Source organism: Melanaphis sacchari, unplaced genomic scaffold (assembly GCF_002803265.2).
Source record: "Melanaphis sacchari strain LSU unplaced genomic scaffold, SCAv2.0 Contig91_pilon_pilon, whole genome shotgun sequence".
Classification (NCBI taxonomy): domain Eukaryota; kingdom Metazoa; phylum Arthropoda; class Insecta; order Hemiptera; family Aphididae; genus Melanaphis; species Melanaphis sacchari.
In genome coordinates, this window is record NW_020271649.1 from 1,554,344 (window position 1) to 1,570,181 (window position 15,838).

Here is a 15,838-nt window from a genome sequence, read left to right on the forward strand (position 1 = left end):
TACTTTCTACTGATTGCACCTTTTTTATGTAAATTCCACTGATATATATTTAAAAAAAAAACATGTAGGTATATATAATATATCAGGTACTAATTTATGATGTGTAAAAATAAACGTATACATTTTTCGGAAATTATTTTTGATTAATTTAATTTAAATTTTTAAATTTTAAGTTAAACATAAATATGTTTATATATTGAGTATAATACTCACACTTTCTTCATTACTTTAAAGTCAACATTATTAACACATTGCATTCAATGTCACAGATTATTATCTTTGTTGCTTAAATGTTTGATTGTTGTTGTGGATATAATAAAGTAATACAAATTGTAAAGTTAATGTGTTTCCCGTGATAGTCTGGTTAAGCGTATTAACCGTATATACTAATTTTATGCTTTATCTAACAAGGTTAGGTTAGGTTAGGTCAAAGTTAGAAATATACACACTAAATTTATAGTTTTAATATTTTTTTTCGTAATATACAAATTTGTAAATGTATACCTATGGTTTTTAATTTTATTAATATTATTTTAATTTTACATTAATTTAGTATCAATGGAGTTGACATTTTTTTTTTTACAGCGCGAAATACTCGCGAAATGAAATTTACAAGTTATAAATCTTACCCTAGATTCGATTACCTATATATCGGTGGAATTTACATGCACCCCATTTCTTATGAATCATAAAATTATAGACTTTATTTATCTATATACTTTACTAGGTATGCGATATTATTATATTATTGTGTTTAAAAAAAGTTTTGTATTTCATTTATTGAATTCGGGATTATGTACATAAAGTGTTATATAGTTTGACGAAATTCCGTTTGTGAATATTGATCTATAAAACTATAACCAAATACAACTAACGATAACATATAGGATAGTGTGTACTAAAACAGCGATCTTTCACCAAGATTTGATTTGCATGTATTTACTCTTTAGTCACATGAAAATTCCCATTTTTGATTATTAATTATTTCTATAGTAAGTACATTGCCTGTTATCAATTTTTATCATAAATAAAATGATTATGAAGTTATTGATAATTATTATTGTTTACATTTATGATGTACTTCATATTTTATTATATTTGTATTATTTGAATCACAACATTTTTTATATAACTCGTAATTTCGGCTTACCTAATATTAAGAAATAAATGTTAATATATTACTATATATATATAATATATATAGTACATAATTTACAGTAACAATGACATAAAAATATGTTTGTGCGATTTCAACTATAATGAGTAATGACTGTAGTATAACGTCCCCTTCTAAGATTTCATTTCACACATTTTCAAAAGATTAAAACAAGTATCTAATTATTTAAACAAATTGGGTACAAATGATAAGCATAACGTTCTGCACTTTTTCATATAGACGTTGAAAACTTAATATAGTCATACTGCTAATAAGTAAAATAAATCACGCGGGGCAATGAAAAGAATGGTTCGCCCACATCAATATATATACCAATATCAGTATGTAATACGTATGCCATGTGTGCTGTATAATATTGTTTCTACTATAGTCGACATTTTTTGCATCATCGTTTACACTGTTTACAGCGATTACATAATGTTGTAGTCATAAAACAAAACTATATAGACTATAGAGTTGATGGTCTCGAAACGTTCCGCCCATCTATGACCGGTAGGTACATCAAATACATTACACAAAGTCGCTTATACTTGTAATCACGGATTTGTTTAGGAATATATAGTTATCTTGTATGCATCCACAATCGTTATTCAGGAATTTGAATTTATTGTATTTATGTATTATACTATACATAGATATACGTTTGGAAAATTCACGAAAAACCTTTGAAAAATCATATATTGTAAATCTTAGAGAAACACATGCATATCGAGTACTTATACCTATATTATTGAGCATTATCGTTGGTCAGTTTGTTTAAAAAATTGGTAATGTGCTCGTATTTTGATGTAATATGTAACATTCAAATGTGTCTAATTTTAATACTAACTCGAACATTATTGGTATTCAAACGAACATCAAAAGATGTCTGGGTACAATTTTTGTAAATATACTTACGCCGGTTATCATACAAACATGATTAACACATAAAATGTTGTATAAATAGTTATTTATTAACTAAATACAAAATACGGTACGATTATATAAGTATGTAATACGTGAAAAACAAAATTTTATTTAAAATATTACATAATAATATGTATCTATGGTTTAGATTGTTTAGAATAATAAACTATATTTCAGTCGAATTAAAAATTTCCAAATAATATAGTTATACCTATTACCTAATATGTCCTATAACAATGAGACATTATACCCGTCAACGTGGTCGGAAGAATTATAATTCATTTATGCTCAAGTTCGATTGTACAACAAGGGAAACGTCACCAGTAATATTGTTTAATCTAAACGAGCCTCCCCCTCTCTAAATAATTGATTTAGAAATTTGAATCTTTTCGATTATACGGTCGAACTTGGAGACTGGAGTGCCAACAGGCTTTAATCGCCAAACGGGTTTTGTACTTTCGCCGTACAAAACGCAGCTAGCTTTAGGTAACCTGCAGCTGATCACCCGACGGATATCGCACATACACAATACGTTCTTTACGACGAATAAAAAAAATAAATATTATACATTACCTGTACTCGGGACTCGGTGAGACCGATCCGCATGGCGATCTCCTCGCGCATGAAAATGTCCGGATAGTGGGTCTTGCTGAAGCATCGCTCCAGCTCGTTGAGTTGTGCCGGCGTGAACCGGGTCCGATGTCTCTTTTGCTTGTTCGGCTTTCCGGCGTCGTCGCCGTTGAGCCCACCACCACTACCGGCGGCGGCCACAGCGGCGGCAGCGGCCAGCCCGTGACCGGCCGCGGTAGACAGGTCGAAACCGCCGCACGACAACCGAAACGGTCCACCACCGCCGCCGCCAGCGCCTCCGGTACCGGTGGACAACTGATGCGGCGGCGACGGGCCGTTGCCTTGCTGCAGGTGACCGTTGCCTGTGCCGAGTCCGTGACCGGCTCCGACGTCGTGCACACTTCCCCCGCCGCCGCCGGTCTGTAACTGGTGTAGCGATCGGTGTTTGAGACCATCGAAGTCCTTATGGCCTGCAGTGCGCAAACGACATCAATAATAATAAAAAAACACATTAATACATTTTACACGATGCGAGAGCGCAACATATTAAATTTTAAATTTACAATATTATACAACACATATTAATAGCATACAAATGTGTTGCATATTAGAACTAATACAACATAATATATTAAATTATAATATCACACCGTATAAAAATTATTGCTGTATGTACGTAAAAAAGTTCCATGACGAAGATTCGACGTGCGCAATAGTTATTGTCAAACTTCGGCAAAGCACACCAGCTGTATAATATGAAGACGGATGTAAACATTTGTGAGGTGTATTATTATTACTATCATGTCGACACTGCAGAAGTTTATAACGATCAAGGAATATTATATCGAAATCGGATACAGTTGGTAGGTGTAAATACAACGGCAGCCTATAATTATTATAAATACCCGTGAAAATGTGTGTGTGTGTGTATATGCAAGTATGTTTGCGTGTATGTATAGGACGTCGATATTATTTGTGGCTTGACCGAAGACTGAACGGGTGTTAGAAAGAATGACGACGACGACGCGCCGCCGGTGCAGGGCAACGCGATTATACGAGTATTGCGCGAGCGAGGGCGCGTACGATAACGGTGCGATTGTTACGGGGCTAATTTGGCGTCGTAAATTAAATTTAACCGACCGTCCAATCAAAACCCGAGTTTCTCAATAAAATCAACCGACGCCGGTGTGCAGAACGCGTATATGAATGACGGGACGAGGTGCAAACGCGCACGATAATAACAACAAACTTTTATTATAATATAAATAATATAATGTTCGGGTCAAGTTATAGGTTAATGAGTATAATACATCCACAAACACACATACACAGGGTGATTCATTTAGCATGCTCATACTATTTTTTTTTCTCCAACAAGATAGCTGTTCAAAGTTTGATTTTTGAAAATTTTAAATTTACCTACCTGATGACCATATTTTCAAACACTTGACATTTTTCGCGATTTGAACGAATTTATTATTAAACGCAAAAATAAGAGCGAGTGCGCTTGGTGAATTACTCTGTACAATCTTTATATATATACAGCGCATAGGTATGTATAGGTTAGAAGGCGGGATATGATAGACATGTCACATGTGCACTCATCGTTGTCCGTACGAACTCATCGCGTCCCCCGCGCCCTAATGCTTATACTTATATCCTTCCTGTTCTTTAGCTCTTACATTCGGTATTCGATTACTGTTATATTTATACCCACAGACGAAATACAATTATATCATATGATAATATTGGTTCGCGTTACTTATAATTTGACATTTACTAGTAGGTATTATATACATATATATCTATTTATGTGTTTGTGATAGGTACATTCAATTAACATAATATTTACAATTAATATCGACAACATATTATAATAGTCTGTCTCTATATTCTATAATAATACTATATGCCTACATAAACTGTGGAAAGTTAGGCAAGTGCTTCGTACTCTTATAGAGTAAACTTATAGGATAAATGCATTTTTTATATGATTTTGTATATTATGTATGTATAAGATCTATTCTCAGTTTGTGTTAATTAATTTGATGGATTTATATCATGAGCAACATTTAAATATAAAAAACAATTAAATGTATAAAGATGTTGTAGTAGAAAAAATGTTCATGCTCCATGTGAAATTTAAGAAAAAAAAAATAGGTATAGGTATTGTTTGTATTTGTTATTACTCTTTTAATATATATTTACAAGATTTGACTAAATTTGCAGTTTTTAATAACTTCTAATTTTTTCACCTTTGATTGTCTATATAGCTAGGTGTATAGGTTAGTTTGTCTATTAAAATTTTATTGAAGACTATGTACGATACAAATTCAAAAATTGTGAGCTCCTTTTAAATATGTAAAACTACGATAGTTGTGAAAATTTTAAATTTCAAATGGAGGTGTGATCTTGCTCGTAACTAATGAAACACAGTTTATGGTTTCTTTAATAAATCTATTAATATACATGACACTTATACAAAATATAATTGTATAATATATTAAAATATAGGTACATATTATACTACGTATGCGTAGTGGGTACCTATACAAGTACCTATTATATTACGTGTCGAGTATCTATATTTATATTTTGTCAGTTATTTTTATTGTTCTAGTACCTATAATATATAGTATGGGTATGCGTGAAAAATTATCATTTTGTTTTATTATTTTTTAAAATTTTAAAGTTAGATTTCACGTGCATGCTCAACTTTATATTTACTATCACCACATTTACTGATTTTAAATAATTTAAAATACCATTTTGTTTTCTTTACATTATATAGATACTATAAATGATGTATAGAGATATATCTATTTAAAATAACAATAATGGGTATATAAGCTATATAAAGTATAAACATGTTGTAACGTGTATATAGTTATTAGTTATATTATATGGTCGTAAAAATTTAAGTGAATATTTATGAATATAAATATTTTATAAATAGTTCGTGAAATGCCCAAGTTATTCAATACAATATACCTACCTACTGACAAGACACTGCATATTTTTTCATCGTATGGTCACTTGTATACTGATTTTGTCTTTTTTTAAATCGGCATTTAACCAAATAGCAATTGAATGTTAGACAAATATTATATATCCAAAAATATAACTTTTAGGCCAAAATAACAACGTGTTAATTATCCATAATCAACTTATAGGATTTTTATTTTATATTGTTGCTTGTTAGATTTAAGTTGTATGTGTGAAAATATTATGTGAATAATTTTATTAATATAGATATAACGTATAGTAATCATATGGTATTAATATTTGGATATAACAAATGGTTAATTTTATAATTTACCATAGTGATTATAGATGATATATAACTATAGATACTATAAATTATAAACATATGTGATAGTTAAAATTAGTAAAAATGCTCAATGTATATCAAGTAATCATTGTTGTAAATAATTCGTTATATTTACACTCTATGGAAAGCGAATTATATAATTTATTAATTTTAAACATCATGAAAAATGTATTTAAGGAAAATCATAGTTTTACATTTTATAAACTTATATCACAAAATTCAACTTATAACTTATAGTTTGTACTGTTTGTAGATGGGTTTAATGTATTGGTGTGGCACTTAAATTTGTTTAAAGATTTTATTTTATTCTTATTAGATTTTAGGCATTATACATTATCATTGCGATTAATGTTATTTTTCAACATGTAAATTATATTATTATTATCATACATATTATTATGTGTATATTGTGTATTAGCTTTATAGTAGATAGGTACATCTATGGATGTACCAATGATTTCAAGTTTATTTATTGCAATAAATAAATTTGGAATCAGTTACAATTTCATTAACTACCTATCTACATTGTTTTCGAAGAGTACTTACAGATCATTAAATATATATTATATATTTTTATTTTATAAATATATTTAAACTGGTAGGTATTAAATGATTAACGTGTATAATGATAAATGATGATGCATACATAAACAATAGGTACACATGTTGACATTTTAATTTATTAGTATTAAAAATATTATATAACGTTGAACAAAAAAAGTATCATATTGAAAATTCCGAATAATGTGTTAGTGAGGAGGGAAAGTATTATAGTGTCCCGGTTTGTAATTCTTTTTAAATAACGACCCTTTTTAAACAGTATATAATAATTATATTTCTAGGTATAATATATTTAAAACAATATGCGCGCGAACTCTAAACTAGAAATTTACATTTGTTATGCCCGCGTGTTCTATAATAATTGTACGGTAATATGCTTACCGCCGACATTGTTCGGGCCGATGATACTGATGTTGTTTAGCATGTTCGGCCTTAACCCCGGCCTAAACGGTATCGACGACAGAATTGTGATGGATTTTTGGTTCTCGGCGTGTGGGGGCAATTTTTCTTATCCGGAACCGCGATGAGGTCGGCGAATATGGTAGCGCGAAAAACCGCTATACACTCTCGGTTTCGGATCGCGCGACGGTGGCGGCGTCTGACCGCCCGCAACAGTCGAACGAACCACCGGCGGCAGACGTCCCTCGAGGAGGGCACGGCCGACGGTCGGCCGAGGTCGTCATAGACGCGGTGGTTAGGTCTTCCTGACAGATCGGCAGTGGAAAACGATGTGAAACAACAGCGACGAGGATAGTGACTCCTGAAATTGGCGAGAACGGACGCTGTCGCGTAACTATATTTACTGTCAATACTGTTGTCTTTTACACGCAGCACCGGCGCGAATGGTGGGCCGCGGAGACAATAAAACAACAAACGGACTAAGGACTTTATACACACGGGTACCCGATAAAATATTGTGTTATGATTGCGCGCTGCAAGCGATATATCGACGGCGGTGCGACGCGATGCGTAGTACTAGCGCGTGTGATGTGCGACCACGACGACGGCGCGGGTGTTGCATTCGGAAAACACGTCAGCGACACAGTGGGGGGGCGGCGGCGGCGGCGGCGGTTTTTACGGTTCGCGCCGGTACTGTACACACACCACCTATATACGTCGCGGCCGCGGCCCCCGGCGGCGACGCGCGTCGTGCCGAGAGGCGTCGGCATCACCGACAGCAGCATCCGGCCGCCGCTCCGATTGGACCAATCGGCGGCCCGCGTGGGTGTGGTCGACGTCGGACCCGGGAGCCCCGTCGACGCTGCACGCCGCGCGTTCACTCGTCGTCCGCCCGCCGTCCCGTGCCGCCGCGCCCGCCGCCGCCACCGCCGTTGCTTGCCCGGCTGGCCCGCGGCACTCGAGTAGATGATAGTTATGCGAATTGAAAATGAATGAATCCTAGAAGCGACTTGAGAGACAGAGAGAAAGAGAGCGAGCGAGCGAACGAGACTTGGATGGAGAACGTGTAAAAATAACCGGAGTCGTGGCGAGAATAGTGGAGTGAAGTGAATAACTTTGGCGGGGGCCGGCGCGAGGGGGTGGAAAGCGCTCACCGTTTTTCGTGTTTTTTTTTTTTCATTTCTTCCGAATTCCCAGGTATATAATATTATACTTACAGACGGGCTAATGAAATATTGATTAGAGTAGGTATCCTGTAGCATATAACGTCAAGTGCCGCGCGTTTACACCGACCGAGGGAGCAAGCTTTTATAATATCTTCAGCGTCGTATATACGTCCCGATTTTTTCTTTTCTTTATATTTTGTTTGATTTTTATTGACATCGTACGGTTTACTTGTTTTCGTTGTGTGCATAAATTTCTAATATTTCTATATATATATATGATATAACGTATGATTAAACGAACTACATATACGTATACCTATTTGTATAATATATGTATATTGTATATTGTATACGTATGCGCTGCACATACGAGCGGCTACATTCGCAATATGAATTTATTGCGCGCGGGGTAGATATCAGAAACGACATGGTTTTGTATATTGTAGATATTAACATAATATTATAAATACATTCCCTCTGCGAATTCTACTTTTAATATATATATGATGTATCTATTAATATATTATCATATACACATTATATATTTATTTACCTGTATACACTGCAGGCATATCTGCAGATTTTGCAGCCCCGACTTCAATGTGACCATTTTTCCCCGAAGACGACGTATATTGTGTTTCACTCCGACGTTTACTACTGCACAGTAATTTATCGTGTATGTTTTAGACTAATTTTTTCCAACTACATAGGTAATGATCTATAACTCATGTTAAGTGTGGTATGTATTGACTATGATTGTATTTTTATTTTATATCGAGTGTATATATTACATAGTTTGTATAAAATAATAACGTATTTCGCCGATGGGATAAAATTGTCCATGCAAAACTTATTTGTTATTATTTATTTTTAAATTCCAACTGTGAACGTGTACCTACCAACAATTTATCTAATTGCGACATGGATTTATATACATACAACAAACATATTTTATGTATATTTGTACAGTATCTATATATGTATATTGTATATCGTGCGGTAATAAATAATTAAATGCATTTAATATTTCAATTGTAAAATATTTTTTATCATAATTAATAATTATTTATTTCTGTATTGACTGAAAATACTATATATAGTCATTACTTGTATGTTGTTTTAATTTAAAACCTTTGTCATAAAATATTAATAAGATATATTTTGGTAATTGGTATATTAGGGATTAACGATTCTATGTTATATATTTATTTAATCCTACTATAGTAAATATAACATTATTAATTATTATTATTATATCGTATTATCGTAATTATGTAAAAAGCGGAAAAAAATTGTAAATACACGTTATTAGTAGCCTCTGATTGATAATGAAGAATAAAAAATATAATAAAGTGTTCCAAGGTAAATTATTATACGAAAAAAATTATTACTTACGATGGTATAAAATATATATACGCATTTGTACTTTTTCAATTTTTAATTTATAGTAAAATATGGAATGAAATTACTCTAAATTTTATATTATTATTTACAACACTTAAATAAAAAAGAATCATAATTATAATTTATAATACATTAAGGTTTTTGATAATGGAGACAAATAAAGTTGGAATTTTCTGAACGTCATAGAACAAGAACCTGGTCCCTGACCCAAGATAAATCATTGCAAATAACTTCAAAAAGGATATAAACGATTATCATTTTAAAGATAGTTTTATAATACATTTATTCAAGCTGTCTAATACTATTATAGTTGAATTTTTCAAGTTTCGGGTTTTTGAACTTAATATTTTTTTTTTTAACAATAACAAAATTTGTTTAAAGATTATTATTTTTATGAGTTTGAAATATTTTGATGTCTTATGTCGTCAAAATTATATCTTGTATTAAAATGTCAAGCATTATATATTAAAAATACAGTATCTTTAAATTTTTAACTGCAAAATAATTAACATTTTTATGATTTTATGATTACATATACCTATCAGTATCTAGAAATCTAAATACTATTTAAATTTAAAACATTAAAATCAATAAGTTCATATTATACAAAAAAAATTAAAATTAAAATAGATACATATTATGTATAATTGTCTTTTTATAGATATTTGAAATTTTATTTTTTATAACATTGGCTGTTGGAACAAACAATAACTTTTTTTTTAAATATCAATCTCAGGAAAATAAAACTTCATTTTTACGTATATTATTGTTTTATACATGAAATACAATTTTCAAAATATTTAGATTAACTTTACGCTGTTTATACAATATAACATTCGCGAAGTATACGTGAGATGCTGTAGGTATTGACTTATATAAGAATAATGCTATTTATGAAATATAATTTTATATTTATTAGTATAAAGTAAATGCAAAGGTTTTAAGAAAAAAAATTCAACCCGTAGGTACTACTTAAGTCTTTATAGAAATATAATTCAATAGTAGGCAAATATATTAACATAATATTGAGTAGTAATTTAAATAAGTTATAAAATATCCATATAGAAATAAAGAAAGACATTTCGTTAGAATCATTTTTCATACCTAAAATGGACCAATGACCATATATGATGATTTATCATTGAATTCAAATTTAAAACATCTTTACAGTAAACAAATCAATGGCCAGGATTACCTGAAATTAACTATTCAGCAGAGAAATGTCTCTGTTTTTTACTTATTAAAATTATGGGCATTATTGTTCTCCTATATAGATAATTGCAATAGTAATATATCAATGTATGCCAAACTGCAATAATATATAATATGTATATCTTTTATCAGAACTCCGATAGTTACTGAATATTTATGATTTTTAAAGTATAGAATATACTGTTTATAGCCTTAAAGGTACCTACTACATTTGTTGTATAAGTTTTATTTATTAACATTATTTTTTATTCTTATGATGAAATTTTATGAAATGTATGGGTACCTACCTACTATTTGGTTTTATATTAGGAATTTTTGATTTTAACTTTCTATAAAAGTAACAAATAAATTCACTTTCCTTTCAAAAAAGATATTAAAATTTAAAATCGAATCATTTTTTCTATTATAAATCGTATATTATATGAGTATGCGTACACAAAAAAACCACACATTATTGTATAATAATGTATTATACCTACATAATTCATTATTGCTCTTAAAATCTATGTAAGCAAATGATTTAATATATTAAATCCTTGTAGTGACTGTTTATAACTTTATTGACAATTTCACTATGACAAATTTTTGTTTGGTGTGCGGCCAGCAAATGATGATGACAGTGATGATGATGATGAATAACGATGTTACAAGGATTCGCACTAAAAAGGAATTCCTCTAGGGGCCGATCAGATAATTATTCTACTTTATCTTAAAGTTCTATTCTCGGTGGGTCGCCGGATAAATGTTTAAAATAATAAGTGTCGCAAATCTCTTTATATACACTTATATCTTATAAAGTAATTTATCTGTACAAATATAACATAAGTAAATACATTTTTTTTTTTAATAAACCTTAAGTAAAGCCCTGATACTAAATAACCTAGTCTCTAATATATATTATATAGGTACAAATAATAATAATTTTAAATACATTTATGTTTATAAACATTCATTTACTTGAACAGTATTAACTATTAACCATTATTTTACATAAAAAAGTATCATAAATACATTTTTTCTATCTGCGTATTTCCAAGCAGAATATTTTTTTGAAAATTTAAATTTTCATGTATAAAAATTGAATTTTGAATAATTAATTAATTAGTAATAACTTATAACTTAAAGTAAGTATTTAAAGTTTAGATGTGTGTAATAGATTTATCAGTCGCCACTCCACTTTGCTCAACTAAACTTTAAATATTTATAACTAATTAACTAATCGTTCGAAATTCAATAATAGTGCTTGAATACAAATTTCATGAAAATTATTATCATGTAAAAAATCATTCAAGTGTTATTCATATTTTGTTAAAGTTCATATTAAATATCAGTAATCACTATTTAATTAAGCATAAATTTATTAATATTCTCATAAATACCTCATTACTTAATAACTTCGAATATAGCTTGTATGTCATTCATTAAATATTAATTTAAAAATGTTGGTACCTACAATATTTTAAAATGAATGTAACTAGGTAGGTTCTTTAATACAAAGCATCTTTTATACAACAGTATAGTTTTCAAAAGTTCAACAAAGGTACGGTCATTGAAATATTCAAAATATTTTATGAAAATAAATAGTGTAGTATTTCCTTTTATAAATATTTAACTAATTATTATTAATACATATAAATTTGATAAATAAAAATTGATATTTAAATACAAAATTTTATTTATATTAAAAATAACAATCATTTATATTGTTTTCCTAAGTTTATGCAAGCACGCAATAGTATTGTAATATGCATATGGAAAAGTAATCATAGTGAGAAGCACTAATATTAAATTTATAAGTATAATAAAATTTAGACTTTGTAATACATTCATACAACTACTTTATATTTCACATGAGTTTTCCAATACAGTGTGATTTATTGATATCCTCCTATGTGTATAATAATATAAGTATAAATACCTGGAAAAAATCATAAATAGCTTATATTATTTTGTTTTTATATGTTTCAATGCATATTTAAGTGTATATCCTTTCTGAGTGAAATTTAGAGCGGAATTTCTGGATAATTATTTCCATGATATTATGTAGACTTTATTGGAATAAAATGCAATTGATTTTAATTAACTGCAACAATACTTTATCAAGTACCTACGTGGGTGTAGTTAAAATTTAAATACAATTATATTGCTTAAATAAATTTAAAATAGGTGCATATCATATTGGAATAGCCTGGTAATTAGTAATTACTAATTAAGTACTAATTAAAAATTACAAAACTTGATTTTTTTTACTGACATTTTAATTATATATCTAATATGTTTGTCTATATTTATACTATATTACACAGATAGATACCAATTACCTAAAGCATTCGAGTTATGTTTAAATTTTAATATTTATATATAATATTGATTTATCCAGACATAATAAAACGATCACAAATATTTTATACAGATAGGTTATTAATTATTATACTTGAAAGTATATATTATATCTGTTACCGGTAGTTACTAATTAGGCATAACCTGAGCAGAGTATATTTTAATAGGTACCTACGCACCTATAATGTTTTCATGCTAAATAATGCGTTTTATTTCATACATTTTTTAGTTATTGTTAACATTTAAATGTTTTTATTGTTATCAATATTTCATTTTTAATAGTTTTCACAGGCCACGCAGATCAATAAATCCCAGACTCATCCTCCATCATTTCCCCTACAAACTCCTTTGTGTTCATTAATTAACGGAACGTCAAATCAAATTACACGCTATACCTGAAACACGTGCCTGCCACTGGCACGTGGCCTTAACGACTCTATATATATATACACACACACACACACACACCTACCCTTTGCGCTTTTGCCAAAAGATCTCGCCCCTTCCCTGCACTCTTGGTCCCTGGAAAAATTCCTGAAACATTAAAATGACGTTTTCCGTTTGATGCTCCAAGTCTCGTTTATTAGTATTGCTATAGTTTCTGCAGGTATACTGACACTTGACTTTCGAGTAGCGTACGTTGCACATATTTGGTCGGTGCCCGGGAATGGAATTTTTAATAATGGAAGTAATAAAAAAAACCACTCATAAAAATATATATCGTATTTGATGTACCAATATATATTATATAAAAGTATTAATAAATAATAATACTGTAACATAAGTGGAAAAGAGGAGTTTAAATGTTGTATTATTGTTTACAGAACAATGAAATTGGAATTTGATAATACGAATGTAGCTGCACCAATAATAATTATTATAAATTTATAACTTATTGTTGTACAAAACCTATATTCATAGTTAACAACAATTTTTTAACAACTTGTAAGTATCTACATAATATTATAAATCATAATAAATAAAATACTTTTATGTATTTAATTTATAAATTTTAGAATAGCTGTTAGATTGTGTATTTTGAACATTATTAATATAATTATTTTAAAATTAAAATTGCATAAAGGTGTTTTTTTTATTGTTACGATGAACAAATTAAAAAAAAAAACAAGACAAAATATATTAATCAAATTTAAAGCATTTGTTTCGCTTTTAGCTCTAAGAGACATGTTTTACGATAAATACTCAATTTCAAAAAACAATATGATCTGAGTTGAAAACTATCTATTAAAACCAGTTATAATAAAAAAAAATTAAATTAAATTATACTCGTATAATCAGTAGCTTCGAATCTTTTACAATCAATTTTTGATAGAATAGATAAACGATAATAAATAGACCATATTATGTGATATGAGAAGAAATTAGTTTAATTATTTAAATCATCAAACTGGTAATTTGCTCTTATCATCGTATGATGTACTCGTAATGTACGAGCCAGAAACATATATAGTGATAATATGCTCCTGAAATTATTTTATGCACCCCATTATACACTTAAAGAATTTAATTTGTATAAGTTTAACTAGGTACATAGTGATGTAATACAATATACTATTACCTCAAACAGCAGTGGTCTGGGTCACCGGGTAAATACTGACGAGTTACATAATGTGTGATATGTTAATGTGTTTATTTTTGAGCGAGCATGTGTCTATGCTAATTTGCTAATTCCAATTTATCATAAAATATATTTTTATTTATTTTAGATATTATTCAAAGGACTTGATGATTATAGTCAGGAGACCTTTTTATGATTTTCCTTATATTTATAAATGTAGTTTAAGTAATTTGAATTATTTTTTTCTTTGTAATATTGTATTTTAAAGGATATCAAGCGTTGATGGCTTCAGAAGTGTCTATGAAAAAATAACTCTAAAATAGGTATTATTATGGTTGTTTTGATTTAGGTGTCTTTTAAAACTAAGACGTTGATGAATGAAGTTAATGAATCACACTTCATTAATATTTAATACTGTGTAATGTTTTTAAAAGCAGGAAACACTATTGTTACTTTAGGTTTTATTACTTACTATCTTCCTTTCACCAAAATGCAAAACAAGTCAGGTTTAGTAAAAGGGTGGTTTCACTTTTGCTAGATCATTACCGGTTAAGGGCGAGTACCCTCTGAAATAATGAAACGTTAAAACTGTGAAAATAGGAAAAAACAAAAATGTATAGAAAGAACTTAATATGCGTCAATGATGGGTTTAAGCGTTTAGAAGATACACGGAAATGACTAATCAATTTGCAAACTATTATTTCGTTATAATTTTAATTTAAAATGTTAGTTACCCTTTCGAGTAGATTGTTATTTATTTTATGTGTGTAAATGAAAATTTAATCTAATTGATTAGATATTTATTATTGATTATTCTTAGCTCTGTGCTCCAATTTGTTCATCATAATTAAAAAATATATAATGATCTATTTTAAGTGATTAAAGTAGTTTCTGTCATGTTTAAAAAAATATTTTGCTCCAAATGTTGGCATAATATAATCCTTAAAAACAAAAATCAAATAACCGCTATATAATACCTACTGTCCATCTAAATGTACAATTTATTTCTTGTGAAATTTACGGAAATTAAAAATAAATCATTTTTTTAATAGTTAATTATATAATCAGTAATTATACCACAATAATAACAATTGACCCTAACTCTCCAAACATTTTCGTCTCAATTAATTTCAGTATCTACTCAACTAATCTATTCGACAAGATATAACTCTCATCTCTCCTTACTATATCAA

General features: G+C 29.5%; 1 protein-coding gene across 1 annotated transcript in view; it reads right to left on the bottom strand.

Annotated features, from left to right (window-relative positions):
• The window catches only part of LOC112602870 (homeobox protein orthopedia), a 37,420-nt gene extending 29,854 nt beyond the window's left edge, over positions 1-7,566 (bottom strand). The window contains exons 1-2 of the mRNA XM_025351211.1: positions 6,927-7,566; positions 2,657-3,123 (exon numbers count right to left, since the gene is read on the bottom strand). Coding sequence (XP_025206996.1) covers positions 2,657-3,123; positions 6,927-6,969 — 510 coding nt within the window. The 5' untranslated portion in view covers positions 6,970-7,566. The remainder of the gene's footprint in view (positions 1-2,656; positions 3,124-6,926) is intronic.
• Positions 7,567-15,838: the final 8,272 nt, after the last annotated feature.